This window comes from Babesia bovis, chromosome 2, assembly GCF_000165395.2.
Source record: "Babesia bovis T2Bo chromosome 2, whole genome shotgun sequence".
Classification (NCBI taxonomy): domain Eukaryota; phylum Apicomplexa; class Aconoidasida; order Piroplasmida; family Babesiidae; genus Babesia; species Babesia bovis.
In genome coordinates, this window is record NC_010574.1 from 1,465,123 (window position 1) to 1,483,033 (window position 17,911).

General features: G+C 39.5%; 7 protein-coding genes across 7 annotated transcripts; 1 reads left to right on the top strand and 6 right to left on the bottom strand.

Annotated features, from left to right (window-relative positions):
- Nucleotides 1-232: 232 nt before the first annotated feature.
- BBOV_II006570 (uncharacterized protein) lies at nucleotides 233-875 on the bottom strand. The gene is made up of 2 exons (XM_001610125.2): nucleotides 479-875; nucleotides 233-439 (listed from the first exon to the last, which is right to left on the bottom strand). Exons 1-2 carry the CDS (start codon nucleotides 815-817, stop codon nucleotides 281-283), a joined length of 498 nt encoding a protein of 165 aa, XP_001610175.1. The 5' UTR covers nucleotides 818-875; the 3' UTR covers nucleotides 233-280.
- Nucleotides 876-930: 55 nt separating this feature from the next.
- BBOV_II006580 (Leucyl/phenylalanyl-tRNA protein transferase family protein) lies at nucleotides 931-2,482 on the bottom strand. The gene is made up of 6 exons (XM_001610126.2): nucleotides 1,871-2,482; nucleotides 1,601-1,833; nucleotides 1,371-1,539; nucleotides 1,235-1,336; nucleotides 1,091-1,200; nucleotides 931-1,056 (listed from the first exon to the last, which is right to left on the bottom strand). Exons 1-6 carry the CDS (start codon nucleotides 2,469-2,471, stop codon nucleotides 955-957), a joined length of 1,317 nt encoding a protein of 438 aa, XP_001610176.1. The 5' UTR covers nucleotides 2,472-2,482; the 3' UTR covers nucleotides 931-954.
- A 123-nt stretch (nucleotides 2,483-2,605) lies between these two features.
- On the top strand, nucleotides 2,606-8,222 carry BBOV_II006590 (uncharacterized protein). Its single transcript, XM_001610127.2, has 2 exons — nucleotides 2,606-5,574; nucleotides 5,612-8,222. The coding sequence occupies exons 1-2, from the start codon at nucleotides 2,663-2,665 to the stop codon at nucleotides 8,172-8,174; spliced, it is 5,475 nt and encodes a 1,824-aa protein (XP_001610177.1). The 5' UTR covers nucleotides 2,606-2,662; the 3' UTR covers nucleotides 8,175-8,222.
- BBOV_II006600 (6-cysteine (A)) lies at nucleotides 8,177-10,125 on the bottom strand. The gene has a single exon (XM_001610128.2). The coding sequence runs from the start codon at nucleotides 10,066-10,068 to the stop codon at nucleotides 8,272-8,274; it is 1,797 nt and encodes a 598-aa protein (XP_001610178.1). The 5' UTR covers nucleotides 10,069-10,125; the 3' UTR covers nucleotides 8,177-8,271.
- Nucleotides 10,126-10,393: 268 nt separating this feature from the next.
- Nucleotides 10,394-12,350, bottom strand: BBOV_II006610 (6-cysteine (B)). Its single transcript, XM_001610129.2, has one exon. It carries the CDS (start codon nucleotides 12,262-12,264, stop codon nucleotides 10,480-10,482), a length of 1,785 nt encoding a protein of 594 aa, XP_001610179.1. The 5' UTR covers nucleotides 12,265-12,350; the 3' UTR covers nucleotides 10,394-10,479.
- Nucleotides 12,351-13,351: 1,001 nt separating this feature from the next.
- On the bottom strand, nucleotides 13,352-15,242 carry BBOV_II006620 (6-cysteine (C)). The gene has a single exon (XM_001610130.2). The coding sequence runs from the start codon at nucleotides 15,192-15,194 to the stop codon at nucleotides 13,419-13,421; it is 1,776 nt and encodes a 591-aa protein (XP_001610180.1). The 5' UTR covers nucleotides 15,195-15,242; the 3' UTR covers nucleotides 13,352-13,418.
- Nucleotides 15,243-15,573: 331 nt separating this feature from the next.
- On the bottom strand, nucleotides 15,574-17,536 carry BBOV_II006630 (6-cysteine (D)). Its single transcript, XM_001610131.2, has one exon. It carries the CDS (start codon nucleotides 17,486-17,488, stop codon nucleotides 15,650-15,652), a length of 1,839 nt encoding a protein of 612 aa, XP_001610181.1. The 5' UTR covers nucleotides 17,489-17,536; the 3' UTR covers nucleotides 15,574-15,649.
- Between the last annotated feature and the right edge of the window lie 375 nt (nucleotides 17,537-17,911).

The window sequence follows — 17,911 nt, forward strand, 5'->3', positions numbered from 1 at the left end:
CCAAAAACTCATGTAACCGCTGACTCGTCACCACGTGCCGTAATTCGGTTTGTCACATGGCAAGCCACTGCTTATGCACGGTAAGGTACATATAAAAATGAAATATCGCGCACATTCATTCCATATATAATTAAAGTATTGAAACATTTTTCATGTGTTTTCTGGAGTGAAGTCCAGCAGGCGTCGAATCTACAATATGCCTACACAGCAGCTAATGATGTGCATGGGTGACTGGTCCATCTTGATATTAAATTAAGGCCCCGTCTGGTGTTTTATGGTTTCAAAAATCTATACCACGGCGAATTGAGTCGTCTATGATGGTTACCGGCCTTGCAGCTTGTACTGCGGAGGCAGCCGCTTCAACCTTTTTAGCTAAAACGGCGTAAGGCGCGGTTTCCTCGTATTTGTCCAGTGAGTCATCATATTTCCATAGACGTAGCTAAAACGATTGGTAAATATAATCACAGTAAAGACTTACCTGGAGATAGTGTGGATAAGGTTCGTCCCAATTGACTGCCTTGTATAAACGAGTGTAACTATAGTCAGGTCTTCTCTGAGCATGTCGTGCTAATCGATTCCAGCTACTTTCAAAGTCTTGAATCGATGAAGTGTTATAAGCGACCAACTCCAAGTTATCGCTGAATTCACCGGAAGCCACCCTTTTTCTACGTATTTTAGTACCTACAATGGCTCCCAAGACCGCTCCTGCACATATCATTACCATGTGTTGCTGTTTTAGCGTGGCATATGCATAGAAGTCTAGCAACTCCTCGGCGAAGTTCCTGGAGCAACGCGACACACGCGAAAAGATACTCATTGCGATATCATGTTTGTCTAATGCAAGGTAATATATTATTACTACATTTATTTCTGAAACCCGCGTTATTTCGCAGCGGGTATAGCTTTATTATGTGGCTTTTGTGTAGTTGGAAGGACTTGGCGCCTGCCATGTTATTAAACAACTCCGCATCGGCGTTGCTCATTTTCGAATTCTTCCAATAAAGCGACTCCATTAGCGTGATCTCGGAAGCGCTGAGGTATCTCAAATGTCCGTTCCTAGTTGATATGGGTACTTAAAAGACCGACACACCTGTCTCTTGGCATTTGTAAAGGCGTCAATGAATGCGCCACGAGATATTACATTAGCGCCTAGACTGCGTTTATACGGTATATCCATACCTAGGTCCCAAAAATCAATGCCTAAATGTAATGTGTACGATACAAGTCCACTTACCCTGGAAATGTAAAATAGCAGCCAGAGAGTACATTTGGAAAGTTCCTGATGAGGATACGGTATGGAATCCAGTTACACTGGTATACACACCGCCGGTGATAACTGTGTCATCTCAACAAATCAACGATTCACCTACAACCGATTTCACCGGCGACCAATTCTCTTCCTTGCCACACCTCCACAGAGTGTAATGTAGTACCTTCTACCTCGTAACGATGTTTTTGGTAGTACATTTGATTGAATTCACGTTGCATTTCGGGATACATCCAATTTTCACCGTGTTGGCGTACGATTCCTTTGATCACCTGAATATTATTAGAACTTTACATAACGGCCAAATGGTGTTATATAAATATATATACCTACTCGATTAAACACGGTATCCAGTGTTATTCTCATATGCTTCGCCGCATTCTTTCCACGCTTTGTCATACGTATATGTAAGGGTCTAAGGTAACAACGATCGGTATGCATTTTAGGTATCAGCAGTCGCTTATGATGATCCAGCGCTTCTACACTCACGGCGACTGTAATAAACCCTCTCGATGCTAAGCGATACATCAGTTCCCCTTCCACGTATGGTGACCAAGCAGTCTCACCTGAGACGTACATACGATTCTAGTGAGAGTCACCTACCATCAAGTCCTTCTTGTTGAAATATATCCAATGCATCGTCTAAGCTGCTATATGGAGTTATCAAGGGACTCAGATTAATGCGGCAATTTTCATCAGCCAAACGACGCAAAAAACAACATGCATCTATATCTCTTGCCAATTGCATCAGCCTGGAGTACCATGGAGCTTGAGTAAGTGTGTGGTTGTTCCAAATTAGAAATATTAGACCACGTACAAGCTGTTGCCTCAACACGGTACTATTGTTACCAAATAAGAGAATCTCTACCTTTACCAACTCACTCATAGTATCATGAGCAACCACAGCAGTTTGCGTGGCTTTAGAATCCTGTATGGCACTAACCAAGCGCCTCCAGCGATCGCTGTGCACAGAACTTGCAAAACATGAACCATGTTCCAAGACATCAGGGTCCAGCGACGGTATGTCTGTACACTCGAAGCAATGCCCTCTTAATTCCAAGTCAGTACGAGAGCTAGTCTCAATTAGCATTCTATCCCACTCTCGATTCTTTTGTTCCGCAAGCTCCCATCGAGTGACTGGTGTAGGTTGACCAGGGTAGAATCCATCATCAGGATCCGAAAGAAGTCCACCCATATCATCCATGTATAAAATCCTTATAATGTCGCATATTCATATGTAATATTAAATTTAATATGTGTTTTCATTTTAGGCTCCGCAAGGTAAGTGTGTACGGTTTGTGTCTAGGGGCTTGGGATACAACAACAAAGTTATACAGGGTCCATACTACATTCTATGTGCAATGATGTGGTACCATTGGTGATATACATTGGGTGATGGAATCTTCCGAAACACTAAGTGGCCTGCAGTTGGCCGGGTGTATCGTAAAGCGAGATTTTCAAACTGTCTGCCCATCGGACAACTCCGGGGGTGTATATCAATCGCGCGCAAAAAAGGCTAAGAAGGCTACCCATGTACAGGAACAATCGTTTTATCGCCCATTTGGCGACGACGTATCGGCCATTCAGCGTTACCTTGAAGTATCTCCCAGGGCAGTAGAGATTATTGACCTGCTGGCAATCGATGATGCATCCACCAGGAGAGTTGGATTGGCGTTACTGTGGTCTGTGTTTCACCATGCTCATCTAGAGGAGACACGTCAACATATTGTAGATCATGTACTCACTCGATTGGGTGAGCAGATGCCAGATTTGGTTACGCTTGGAGATATAGCTTTGCATTATTTACTTAATACGGTAATAGAATGCATAAGAATAGCTCCAGTGGATAAAGTGCGTGTATTTCTGTCAACATTCAGTTTCTACAAGTTTTTTGGTAAGAACAGTGTACCCAAAGGTGATTCAGAAGCGTTCTCCGTTGCCGCATTCCACTGTTATCTTGCGGAACATGGTGTCGTGGAAGATTTGGGAATTTCAAAGTTTGCTCCACCATCCCGCATCGTATTTGCTGAAGTTTCAGATCCAACTAAACTTGGATGCTCCAATTACAAGAAGCAACTGTGTATACTGCTCTTATTAGGGTTGAAAGGATTCAACATAATTAGCAAACAACAGGTTGTGCGTCAAGTTCTCACACATATTAAACAGGATGACATCATAGACGCTATATGTACCATTAGGCTGTTCATCTTGGTAATATCTAGCTTCATGAACGCTCACTGCGCCAGGATTGCACTCAGTCTCCGTGATCCACATTGGTCAGACGTCCCAGAACCTGTTATTATTTCGACCGCTTTGGCAATATCGAACGTCCTAGTTCGAATCTCATCGGAAGAAGCGACGGATCCTGAACACTTGGTACGCCTCAATGGCCTTGCTACAAGGATATGCACTGAATTTATCAATGAGCTGGAGAATATATGTGATGATTCTACGATGGCGTCAGTGCTTCTTAAATTGGATGCTACGCAATTGACTACAGTTGAGATTTTGTTACCGGTACTGCAGCGTAATGCCACTATAGGTCCCTTGTACATGCCATCTTTTAAAGTCAGTCACAATGGTCCATTAGAGTACATGACTCTATTGAAGCTGCTTACCATGTGGTTCCACCATGCATCTAGTTTGAAGGTCAAGGCGGATAAATGTATGCTTTATATACCGCCAATGTTGACACCCGTTTTTTTCAATAGTGGGTTACTCTCTGGCGATCAGATGACTACACGGGCTACATTGCGCATGTTATCTGAGTTGCTCAAATTCCTTGTTGGTTCCTTTGAGAACGAAGTTGACAGGAATATTCCAAGTGATATATGGAAGCGTATATCGGGTGTGATCCCCGATTTCAAAACTCTCGTAAATGCGAAGACAGCTCTGCGTACACGGCGAAATGAAGAAGGCGATATTATGATTAACATTAAGAACCATACTCGATCCATGGTATCCAGTGAGCTTGGTCTCGTGGTGACACACGAGAACAAATGGTTGATACTTGGAATCGACGCTGGAGTTGACCCACTTGCTGATTGGTTGGACTGCCTACATCTTTATGCCACTTTTGTGGGTGCTGGAGATGGCAAGAACATGTACGATCCATGCAAGTTATTGAAGGAAGATGTAATCGCGAGGAATATAGATGAAATAGCTTCTGTGCTAACTGCTACATCATATGATAATGACAAGTTTTTGAGAGCCTTAAAGCTAGATATGGCATTGATCGAGTGTCTGTACTGTTTGGGCATCGGTGAGGTATACTCAGGCGTTGCTCTTACCAAGGTGCAAAGCGTCTGTTTCGAATATATCCTAAAGCGATATGTTGAACTAAAGCTGGCATTCACTAGGCACTCGTGGGACTTGGCATCTGTAAAGGATTACTTGGATCGATGCCAGCGCTATCTAGTGCTTGTAGTCAACAAAACAGGGTTATTCTCTGAAGATACAGCACAATGGTTCCTTGTCATGAATGACTACAACGACTTTCACATTTTCCAACATTTGTTCCATCAGTGCTTGGAAAACCCTCTAGAAGCGTTGTTAGGCAGCCTGTCGTCAAAGGCGATGCCTGAAGCATTGATCAGCTACAAGTGTACCTCTTGCATGTTCATTCCGGAGTTCAAAGGTCCGTTGTTCCTACGTATGGTCTTTGAATTCTTGCTACACCTATCGAAAGATTATGAAAAGGATTTGCACTGTGAGGAGTGCAATATACGACAAGTGAACTTAGTAAAGGGATTTATGAAAAGGAGCGTGGATGCCTTAGATCCAGTATCTGCCGCCAAATATATAATCCAGGTCTGCCATAGCATTCGCCTCGGGCCATCTGCCATAACGGCTAAACGCATTATGCAAATGGTCATAGATAAGCATGAAATTAAAATGGAGCCGTTGGACATGGGAATAAATGTGAATGCAAGAAAGGAAACACCTGCTGTCGATTCTCCAGCTGTACAAGTGGAACTTGCGCACCAGTGCAAGCCAAACGACAACTACCTGGTTGCATGTAAAGCATTGATAGAGTCGATCCAAGGATATAATCAGGATGTTTGTAGAATTAAGCGGCTCTGTTCAGCAATTGTCAGCACACTCGACATCAAAGTCGCATCTGGGAATATCATTGAAAAAGGATATCCCACACAAAATATTCCACAATGGACCACTTTTGTTACCTTGGAAGATACAGTGCTTTATACATATCTGTTTTACATGATTACTAAAATAATGGATATTGGCAGTGTTCCTGCCGATTTGTCTTATCTTTTCCAGGATCTAAGTTTCGAAGACGAATTAAGGTAAGTGTGACACTAGTAGTAATTAATGTCAATACAGATGGGCCCAATTGTATTATTTGAAACTGCGCCTGTTTAACGCCAAGGATACAGGAGCTGAAGAACGCCTTGTAAAGATATTGCATCGCGTATGTACTGGTTCTGGTATAGAACCTGCTTCTAGAATACCGTTGGTTATTACCATGGCAATAGTGTCTACTGTGATACCAGAGGAGGTGTTACACAACGATGCGGCTATGCTTTTAGAGCAGGTTCTGGACTGTATTCACCTACCACTGGAATGTACCAACTGTAAAGATCTATTCTCATGTAATCTCGGTTATAGCAATGGCATGCTAATGATAGGTATACAGCTGGCCAAAATGTTACCGGAATCGCAAAATGTATTTGTTGCAAAGCTGATACAATCGCCACGGATACTCGAAATCTCACAATCGATTTGTGAATCAAATAGTTATAGGTATTTCCACGGCGACACTATTGAATCAAGTTTACTTCTATCGCATTTGAGGTTACTACAATCTTTGTTGCTCCATATAGATACTTCAAAACTTACCCCTTTGGCGCTCAATCAAGTGGAGTTGTATCGCCTGTTAAATGCTGTTGCCGGAGTTTACAGGTGTTCATATACCGAATGTGACCAAGTATTGAAAGATTTAATAATCCGCATTGTTACTGTACTAGGGCATTTGGCAAATGATACAAGGTCGATCTACCTGAGGTTACCGCCTTTTAAAGATTTCGCATGTATATCAGAGCCTTCATGGACTGTAAACAATAGGGCGCCCAAGTCTAATGGTACACCAAGTACTGGCTGTACATGCAAAGCACCTTGTAATCATGATATTGTGAGCCATGGAATCACACGTGGATGGCCAACTATGACGCAAGGTTTTTCTATGATCTCTTCAAACTCTAATTGGTTATGCCTAGACTCTAAACGGGTATTGGCAACTTGTTTGTCGTTTCCATCTTGGGAGAAAAACAAAAAAGAAGGCTTGCATAGCATTTGTCGTAAAATAGCAATACTCTACCCATCGTCATCGCAAAGTTCAATCCATCGCAACGATACTATATTCAATACGCTTACAAGATTGAAGAAGTTCTTGGGGAACAACAGCAATATTCTAGAAAAGGTATTCTTAGGTGACCCTTATGTTTATGATGTATCATATTTGATACCTTTCTTCGTCAGTCGTTTGTGTTCCATGCTTCATGACCAACTATATCAATACAAGCATGAACTGGAAGATAGATTTAAAATTCTCAAGGAAATGGTAATCGATCCTAGTGAAGTGGCTGCCAACAGATTCAGCAGGACTGTATCAACAGCTGACGCCCGATGCGCAGGTGAAAGGCTATATTCGCAACTGGAAGGTTTGAATTTTGATATATCGATGGGCGAAGTATTTAGTCCTGTGTTTATGGAGCAAATAGTAAACAACGGGGTCCTAGAAATATGTATACTCGGATTGCTATCTAAATGTTGTCGTAAGGATGCTATTAAGGCTTTGTCCCTTATTATAAAACTTGTGTACAATATGATAGATGCTGCTATTGTGCGCTCCGTAATTCCTGAAAGGCCTGGCCCTTATAAACTAAGAAGGATAGGGCTATTTGGTATACAGCAGGTGCATTCGCTTTTGTGCTTTTTACAAAGATGCAAATATTATGCAAATGATGGCGATCCTGCTCTACTCATGGTCCTTGCATCCAACATGGTACGCCATATTACCAATCCTGAGGACCGCTTATATCAGCTAGGAAATAGGTTTTTTATCGCAAAATATCAGCCTAAGATGGATGAGGTTCCGTTGTTTTTTGAATGTTTTAACGTGCAGGGAGCCGCTGACAGAGTGCATTTCCTGACGTTCATATTGCAAGTAATATTGAGTTCTGCGCATTTACTAGCTGACAACAATGTTTTCATACGTCGCCGAGTAATTCAGCAATTAATGTCATTTGCATTCGTTGATACAACGCGTTTTGAACATAGGGTACAAATAGCAGAATTCCTATATCGGAATGTTGAAGTCAACCCAACCGTTGTTTATGAGCTATATGCATCAGGTATCGCACCGTGGATCAGTGCCATGTCTACATGGCTGACTGGAATAAACTTCTCAGAAGCTAAAATGGTGGTATTTAGCACTATGTTACTGTCTTCTCTAACCCAATTGATTAGGTCTCTAGGGCGTGCAATCTGTACTCCATTCAAAGAAAATGTTATTGAAAACGATTCGAGGCAAGCATCTAAAGGAGTTGATAATGATCAGGAACTGGTGAAGAATGATTCTGGGACTAGTGCAACAGATGAAAACGTTAGAGAAATAGTTACCACAGTTGAAGCGCTAAAACGAATAGCAGAAGGATGGTCGCACATATTAAGCTATATACCGAAAGATAAAGTGGGATGCTTGCAAATTGAAGGATACATGGAATATTATCTGATTATGGAAGAAGTGATGGCTAACATTCGTTACCGTTTTGCAAACGAATCAGGTGTTTCTAATCACAGAGTCAATAAACTATCGTTGGTAACCATGGAAATGGCAAATGATGCTCTCAGAAAATTTAGATTGAACATCTCTGAAACCAACTAAGGTCTAATGGATGTCTATGATCTGTGACATTATACTTAAATAGCGTGAGTTTTATATTACAGTATAGTCGTCTTCCCTATAGCAGGTTTTATTTTCCCTAGAATCTCGTAGGCTTTAGCATGTCATTCCATTGACGGCGCAAATTTGATGGCCTCTGTAAATTGAGTGTGATACTTGCTCTAACACGCCCTTCTTTATCGAGACAACGGCACATGAGCTCTACTGAAGAGTATCGTATATGATCCCGGTTACTCGTTGACGTATGGAAATCCGCAACCTTTATATGCCGCCCTTCCAATGCTCTGGCCAGTGGTTCGAAATCAGATAGTGGCACCACGACCTCCTTATCTTTGTGAAGCATCTCACTGAAGCAGTTGGGTGGCTCCAGCACGAAACCTTCAGGACAGTAAAATCCAACAGGACTAGATAAGTAAGGATTGACCTTGCAATGCGTAACCTTCCGACCTCTCCCTTCTTGTTTCAACTGAAATCCAGTGTCTCTAAATAAATCGGCACTATCAACACCACAACCATAGGTATAGGGATCTGTAGGCATAATGTTGAACCCTACTTTCAGTATTCCGTTGACAGCGACTTCACCAGGAACACCATTGACTTTCCAGTTGTAAAACATAAATGGTGTGTTTGATTTCAAAACTAGCAATGCATCATCAGCATACTTGACTTTGTAGACCATTTTATCTTTAACCTTAGTGTATGTTATATCAACTCCCCTGGAACCAATAAAATCCTTGATTGGGGTAGGCGGGTTCGATTCTACAGGCAATCCATTGAAAGCGGTGGTATCAGGATTTGTTGGTCTGAGTTGACCTGTGACCTTTCTTCCACGAGATAGAAACACCTCACCGTCCGGAACATACTTTACCGTAATATTGTTACCAGGATTCATGTTCATTATCACCTCCTTGATCGTTGGCATCAGATCCGCCTTCATATTATTGGTTTGTTTCGATGCATTAACTACAACATTCCCTAGCATGTTTACATATAGGATTCGCGTTGTTTTGTCATAAGCACCAACGCATGCGCAACTCAAGTCAACAGAATTAGGAAGTTGGCCATCATGCACTTTAAACAGTCTAAATCTCGTGGAAAGTGTACTTGCAGGATTAGCGTTTGCAGCGAATTTTGGTATATATGGCGTGATTGCTCCGTTGTAATCTGATAATTCTTCATCAGAGAAGCATTCACCTGGGTCTAAACGTTCTCCAGCCTTACAATATATACCAAAAATCATCCCAGGTTCAATGTCAACAGAACATGAGGCAATTTGCAGATTTAAAATATTTGGAATTATAGGCCTACTGTTTTTAAACAACATATTATTTCCTGTCTCACAACCATATGCCATAGGGTATACAGCTTCGAATTTGATAGTGACCCATTTGTAAACTGGAGCATTGCTACCATCCTTGGATTGATACTTGCAAGCAAAGTTGAGACTAAAGTTCTCAGGATCCTTAGCCATGATCAATGTATCCACAGTCCTAGAAATCTTCACAGAAACTGGGACGTCCTTGGCCTTCTTCACCTCAAAATTCAAGTCGCTGCTACGATAGAAACTATGTGAAGCCACCTCCTTCTCAACAGCACTGGTGAAATCGTTGCCTTCCGGTGGCAGCAACATCTTGCTCACAGGGTCACTGGGATACATTGTATGTTCCACATCTTCGTCCCTACCATTGCCACAGGTTATCACCACCTCCTTTGGACCTGCCACAATAACCTCGTTAACAGAAAAATCGTCATACTGCTTGTTATTATGCGACAAATCTAAATGAATGCTTGGGGTGGCAGTGGCTATTAAAAGATTTTTGCAAAAAACTATAAAGCATGCCAACGCTAGCCTATTTAATGTGTTTTGGATATCCATGTTAGGTATTTAAATTCTACAATAAATTCGATTAATGGAGTGTTTAATTAGTGCCACCATAACTATATTATTTTCTTTGATGAATCATCTGTGATCTTCAAGGCCGCTTATTATTGCAGTGGTGCATCAATATGGAATATATTGGCTCATAGGTCATCTTCCTATTTTACAAGGTTCCTATGGGATGCTCTTGAGGATCTCCATATATACATGATCTGTGGCGTTGTCTTATGTGCCAAATAAAAGAAATTCGTACCTAGAATATGAACGCATGTGAAATGTGACATTACTTTATGAGCTTAGTAACCATAGACTTTGAGAATGTGAAATCTCTTATGAATTCCTCAGAAACATTTGTCATTAAAATAATTACAAAGATTAATTTGGATTACAGCCACTTATAGATGTGGTTTAATCAGCGTACTCCTCTATAACCTCAGAATCCATGGGATTCCTAAGGTCGAGCACTATTCTTGCTCGCACTTCACCATTCTTGTCTCTACATCTACAACTCAACATATCCTTGTTATATATTATCTCCTTTTTCATTTTCTTTGGCAAATTAAAATCGACGATTCTTATGTTCTTCGACTCGACGGTTCTGGCAAGAGGTGCGAAATCAGATAATTTTACCTTTTCATTATTTGTTGCATTAATCATCTCTTCAAAACAATTGGAAGGTTCCAGTGTATGATCTTTGGGGCAGTAAAATCCAACAGGACTAGTTAAATAAGGATTAACCTTGCATTCAGTCACATCTTCATCTTCTGTATTTGTTGATAGTTTAAACCCATCCTTTCGGAATAGGTCAGCACTATCAACACCACAACCATAGGTATAGGGATCAGAAGGTAATATATTGAGCATCAATGTGAAAGTATATTCCCTTATTTTGGTTGTAAACAGTGGAGTTAACAACCATTGAATATACATAGAAGGCGACTCAGTTTTAGCAACGAGAGTAGAATCCTTTTTATAGTTGAACGTATATTTCATTTTTCCTTTATACTTCGTGTAAGATATTCCCACGCCATCATAGCCAATAAACTGACGAAGCCTTGAGAGAACAAACGGGGATGAACCCAAACTATAGTAAGCATTATATGTTAGATTTGACGGGAATATTCTACCAGACACCATACCAAATGAACCCAGTTTAAATGTTCCACTTAAAGGAATATTAAAACCATTTTTAGATCCAGGTTCCAAATATTCCATCCTATGGAATACACTCGCATCATTTTTATCAGCAGTACTCAATAAACGATAAAAATCAATACTTTTGTTAACCAATTTCTTTATTGTTATTTTACGAGTTATTCTTTCCTTATTCTGACAATAACAATGAATATTTATATTCTTTACAATCTCATTGGGCGACACCTGGAATAGTTTAAACCTCGGGGATAATCTGCTCATACTTCTGTAGACAGTTGGAGACCATGGTAAAGAATAAGAAGAAATAGCATGGTTCATCTTCTTGTAGTCATCATCATTGATACAATTTTTAGGCCAAATCCGTTCACCCTTTTCACAGAATATACCAAATAACATGTTCGGTTCAAGTGTGATTAGACACTCCTCTTCTACATCATCATGATTCAACCAATCTAGTTTCGGTATTGTGTTTTTAAACAACATATTATTTCCTGTCTCACAACCATATGCCATAGGGTATACAGCTTCGAATTTGATAGTGACCCATTTGTAAACTGGAGCATTGCTACCATCCTTGGATTGATACTTGCAAGCAAAGTTGAGACTAAAGTTCTCAGGATCCTTAGCCATGATCAATGTATCCACAGTCCTAGAAATCTTCACAGAAACTGGGACGTCCTTGGCCTTCTTCACCTCAAAATTCAAGTCGCTGCTACGATAGAAACTATGTGAAGCCACCTCCTTCTCAACAGCACTGGTGAAATCGTTGCCTTCCGGTGGCAGCAACATCTTGCTCACAGGGTCACTGGGATACATTGTATGTTCCACATCTTCGTCCCTACCATTGCCACAGGTTATCACCACCTCCTTTGGACCTGCCACAATAACCTCGTTAACAGAAAAATCGTCATACTGCTTGTTATTATGCGACAAATCTAAATGAATGCTTGGGGTGGCAGTGGAACATAGAGATGATGTTGTTAAGAAAACACTTAGGAATGTTATCGAGAATATATTAAGTAAGTTTAATTGCGACATTTTCAATATGGAAGGTTAATGAATCTTTCTTTACAATAACATATATGCTGATAATTTTACTATAATGTCGATTTAAAACAACCATGTTGTTGATTCATGGCTCAACGTGCTTTTTGAGCCTAGACAACATTCACGTCAAGTTTGTTATATCTTTAACTATCATAATGCTGTTTATAGGTAGGCTGCATATTTAACTGAATAACAAATAAATGCCATATATTATTTCCAAATTTTGGAATCAATATTTTCTAGAATCTATATTATTAAGGATATCTTTCATCAATGAATGTGGTTAATGGCAATTTTAGTGTTCATTATAATATTAAATTATTGCAACTATATGATTCAAATTCTCGGGGAAATAAAAAATGATCCAAAAGATTGAATTCAACTGAATAACAGTATAATCAGTAAATCATTTTTACAAGAAGTTTTGTTGATTTTATGAATCCACTCAACAGAACATATTATAATCATTCAACATAATATCGATGGATAATGTTTCCATTTCATGCATAGAAGTACTACCATTGATTCGTTTAGAGGTACCCTGAATGTAAGAGGATTGTATAAATGCGCATAATTACATTTTATTGGCAATCATAGTAACGATTTTTCAGGCATAAGAAGTCTGATATCAGAAAGAAGGTAGCTCTACCCTTTCGTTATAACTAAAGCATGGACAATTTTCTACCGTTTAATTTACGGATTCCATAAATTTAATGACATAAAAATGTTAATAAAACTAACCTATAATCAATAATAGTGATATCAGTAGTATAGTTTAAATTTACAACAGCAACTTCTAATAAAAACATTAACCGGATATAGCCCTCCATAAAAAAGCTTCGTTTTATATGTTGCCATAGCGATATGTCAACAAATATCAACACAATAACATTATCTCATTTTATCGCATTATAGTACAAGTATTTTACCAGAAGATGGCTGGCCTTTTGGGGTTCTAAGTATCAATTACAAAATAATCCTAATGACGGCATTTATATCTTTACGTTTATGGTTCAATGCATATATAATGATGCCTGGGATGGTTATAATCTCCTATGTAGATGTGGCCTAAAGAAAATAAATTTTTACATTAGGTTACAAAACTGTTATTATACATATTACGTGTTGCATCGGCAAACAGATTACTAGGCGTATTCACCAATAACTGCAGGGTCCATTGGGTTACGGAGATCAAGGGTAATGACAGCTCGTGTGTTACCCTCTTTGTCAATGCAGCTGCATTTTAGTTCTGTATCAGTGTATTTTGTGTCCTTTTTCATACGGGGCGACATGTGGAAGTCTGCAACCTTCAAATTCGTACTCTCAACCGACCGGGCAAAAGGTGCGAAATCAGATAATTTTACCTTTTCATTATTTGTTGCATTAATCATCTCTTCAAAACAATTGGAAGGTTCCAGTGTATGATCTTTGGGGCAGTAAAATCCAACAGGACTAGTTAAATAAGGATTGATCTTGCATTTTGTAATGCTAACGTGTTCCTCTTGCTTAGATATTTGGAAGCCATCAGTCCTGAACAGGTCGGTGCTTTCCACTCCACAACCATAGGTGTAGGGATCTGTTGGCATGAGGTAAAATAGGAGTCTCATGTTAGCGTCTACCCGAACGCCATGGTGACGTTTAAGAACCCAATCATAATATAAGAGAGGAGTGTCTACCTTAAGAACCACGATACCGTTGCTTCGGTAAATGAGACTACGAATTCTATCAGGACCCATGACTTTAGTCAATACGTCGAAGTGCTTTGATCCAAAGATATCATTGAAATGTAAAGCGTCATTATACCTATAAGGATTCCCCGTGTATATTTTTTGAAAATTAGTAGGTACCATCCTCTGTCTGACTTTCCCTAACAGTCCAACATCAAGCCAATCACGCCAAGGTGCAACAACGTGGTACATCATCCCTGGATATAAGTTGTAGACGACGTACCTTGTTTCCTGTGGATGAGTTACATGTTGCGCCATATATTCCTGCGGCAGGATATGACTATGGATATGGTTCACTATGCTGAGTACTTTTGTAGATCCTTGTGGACCTTGGCAGTAACAATGGTGATAGAAATGTGTTCTGACTCCCTTATCTGACACTACAAATAGTTGAAACCTAGAATTTATCTTCCTACGACTATCGTAAAATTCGGTTTCATTTGCATAAGGTGTAATGTCACCATTCAACTCTTGCAATCTTTTCCCGGGAAAACAGTGATCAGGCATTAATTGCTCCCCCGGTTTACAATATATACCAAAAATCATACCAGGTTCCAAGGTTAATGAACAATCAACTCTGTCAACGTCTGAAACTTTAAACCCTGGTACAAATGGTGCTGTGTTTTTAAACAACATATTATTTCCTGTCTCACAACCATATGCCATAGGGTATAGAGCGTCAAATCTTACTTTCAACCACCGGTAAAATGGTTTCTCATTTTTATTCCTTGGCATATATTTACAAGCAAGGTTGAGACTAAAGTTTTCAGGATCTTTGGCCAACAGAACTCCATTTATACCGTAATGTATATTTATATAATTATCTTCATGGCCACCTCTGGAAAACTTTATAGTTAACCCATCACTTCGAAATCTATCCCGTAAAGCAACCTCTTTCAGAACAGCAGATTCAAAATCTTCGTCCTCAATGGGCAACAATAATCGCTCTTGCGGATTGCTGGGATACATTGTATACGCACCTTCGGGATCTTTACCTGATCCACATACAAAACTTAAATGAGCACCTGGTGCCAAATATGTTTCATCTTTTACAAAACTTTTGTCATCCCTTAAAGAAGGAAGTGATGGTGGGTTTACTGCACCGGCTAACCATCGTGGCATGCTGCTATATATGGTAAAGATGGTAACACCATATACCAACAATGGTATGTTGGAAACGCGAAGTTGTTTCATTGTTGCTAAATTAGACCACCGTCCATAGAATCATACCAAAATGTAGTTTGAGTGTTGTTTGAATCCTTGTTAGTATGTTTCATTTAGCGGATTCGAAATTGAACATTCACAGTTGAGTCTAGACATGTGATTTATAGCATGAAGTTACCACAATGATTTTGTGTCCTACTATAACAGATATTAAAACTATTCGCAGCTTGTTGGTTTTTAAGTCGCGATTGAAGTATATAACAGGCATATCTGCTTTTATCATTATTATTTTAAATAACTATTAATTTTATATAGGGAAGAGCATATTATTTTATACTCTTACTCGTTGCGAAATATGGCGTGTCCATGCTCATCGCTGTTTTAATGAAGTTTATTTAGAATTCATGATACTATATTTATCAAGCACACCGCATGCTAACAAATGTGCCTGATATGTAAAGCCAATCCCTATCATTTTGTATTTATTAAAATGCTTTATTGATGTTCCCCAGTTGCCTTGTCCTCGGTTTACGAAGGTCTAGAGTTATGCTGGCATGTACTTTCCCTTCTCTATCGAGACAACGGCACATGAGCTCTACTGAAGAGTATCGTATATGATCCCGGTTACTCGTTGACGTATGGAAATCCGCAACCTTTATATGCCGCCCTTCCAATGCTCTGGCCAGTGGTTCGAAATCAGATAGTGGCACCACGACCTCCTTATCTTTGTGAAGCATCTCACTGAAGCAGTTGGGTGGCTCCAGCACGAAACCTTCAGGACAGTAAAATCCAACAGGACTAGATAAGTAAGGATTGACCTTGCATTTAGTTACAGGCACTTGATCATATTCGAATGATAAGAGAAATCCTTCTTTATGAAATAGATCAGCACTATCAACACCACAACCATAGGTATAGGGATCTGTAGGCACTATATACATAGCCAGCGCTAAACCTAAATGCGTACGAGCATTGTTTCTGCTGTCTAGCATAACCCAACCGTATGAAATTACTCTGTCAGGCTTTTTTAGAACGACAATGCCATTATCGTCGTATACAAATCTATAACTTACACCATTGTACAGTTCTGTTCTTCCAACGTAAAACCCTTTACTTCCAATAGCATCGCTCAACGGTATCTCAACTAGTTTACCGTCATCAGCAATCATTCCAATATCCTGTACGGCATTCTTAGGTGATATCCAACCATATGCCTCTTCACCATTGCGTAGTTTTATTGAACTGTTGTTAACCAAAAATGTAAGATGCATTCCTGGGGAAAGTATATATGATAGTAAATATGGTGGCTTGTTCAAACTTACAATGCCACGATTCACCAGATTCATAATGTTTACTTCTGCATTCTTAGGCTTTTCAATTATTAGCTTTTTTGTCATTTTTCCGTTCCTATCGACGCACGAACAGGATATAGGAGCTTTTTTGTCAAAATCATGGCTAAGCTTGATAAGCCTGAATCTTTCCGGGAATTCCTGATACGGAAAATCGGGGTCAATATAACTCTTATTGAAGCGGATGGTGAATCCTTGGGCATCTAAAACAGCTTCTTGGAAACATCTTGAAGGATATAAATGGTCTCCTGGCTTACAATAAATGCCAATAATCATATTTGGGATGGGGTCTATATAGCAGAGTCGCCTTTGACGTTTGATACTGATTGATTCATCCTCTTGTGGTATGCCATTTAGAAACAGAGCACTATCACTACTCTCACAACCATATGCCATGGGATATACGTCATCAAACCTTACTTCTAAAAATTTGAAACTAGCTGGTTTTGTATCATCATGAGGTTGGTACTTACAAGCGTAGTTGAGTGTAAAGTTATCTGGCCTTTTAGCCATGATAACGGCACTACTTGGATATTTAATTCGTAATCTCGTGCCATTGTGTTCATCCTCGTACGACGATATGATATCTACATCACTACGAAATATATTGTGGTTAGGAAGTTCATGAGCAAGTCCTTTTGTTCCTTCGTACTCACCTTGAGATGGTAAGGTGTATTTTAAGGGGTTTTTTGGAAAACGTTCAACGGTTCCGTTTTTGAATATATCATCTGATCCACAAGTGAAAAACAAAGTATCTCCCTTTTCAAGTCGAACCACTTGATGTAGATTGTCACCAGGATTCAAATCAGTTTCATTGGAGAAGAAGTCTACCCTATTGGTTTTCCCTGTTTTTTGTGACGTTGTTACATGAGATAGAGTGATATTTTCTACATTGGAAATCTTTAGCAATGTGAATAACAAGGAAAATGTAAATAGGCTTAAATATGAGCCATTTTGGTGGAGTTGTGACACCATGTTGCAAAAACATGTTATGAAGTTGTGTCCTGTAGCATAATATGTGAACAATTAGGTACCATGAAGATTTAAATCACCTGTTGCGATTCATGTTGTGTAAGGAGTCAAAATTTTTCGTAGGCTATTAAAAGAAAAAATCAAAACAATCAATCCAATTCGGATTTTAATAGTAATGTTTATGATTCTCTAAGAGCCAGATTTCGTCCAATGGGATGATGAATTGTCTATACTCATTGGGACGTATTTTAGAAAATACATCATAGTCACTTGAACCACCACGGTACTACATTCGGCATGTTGTATTCCACTGCTGAGCAATTTTTATGGTTGCTTATAGCAATTTTGCTAGACTGCTAAAGAATGGCATATGATCATATGAGTTATATTTAGGTATAGTCAAAACGACATCTTCATATTCTTCAA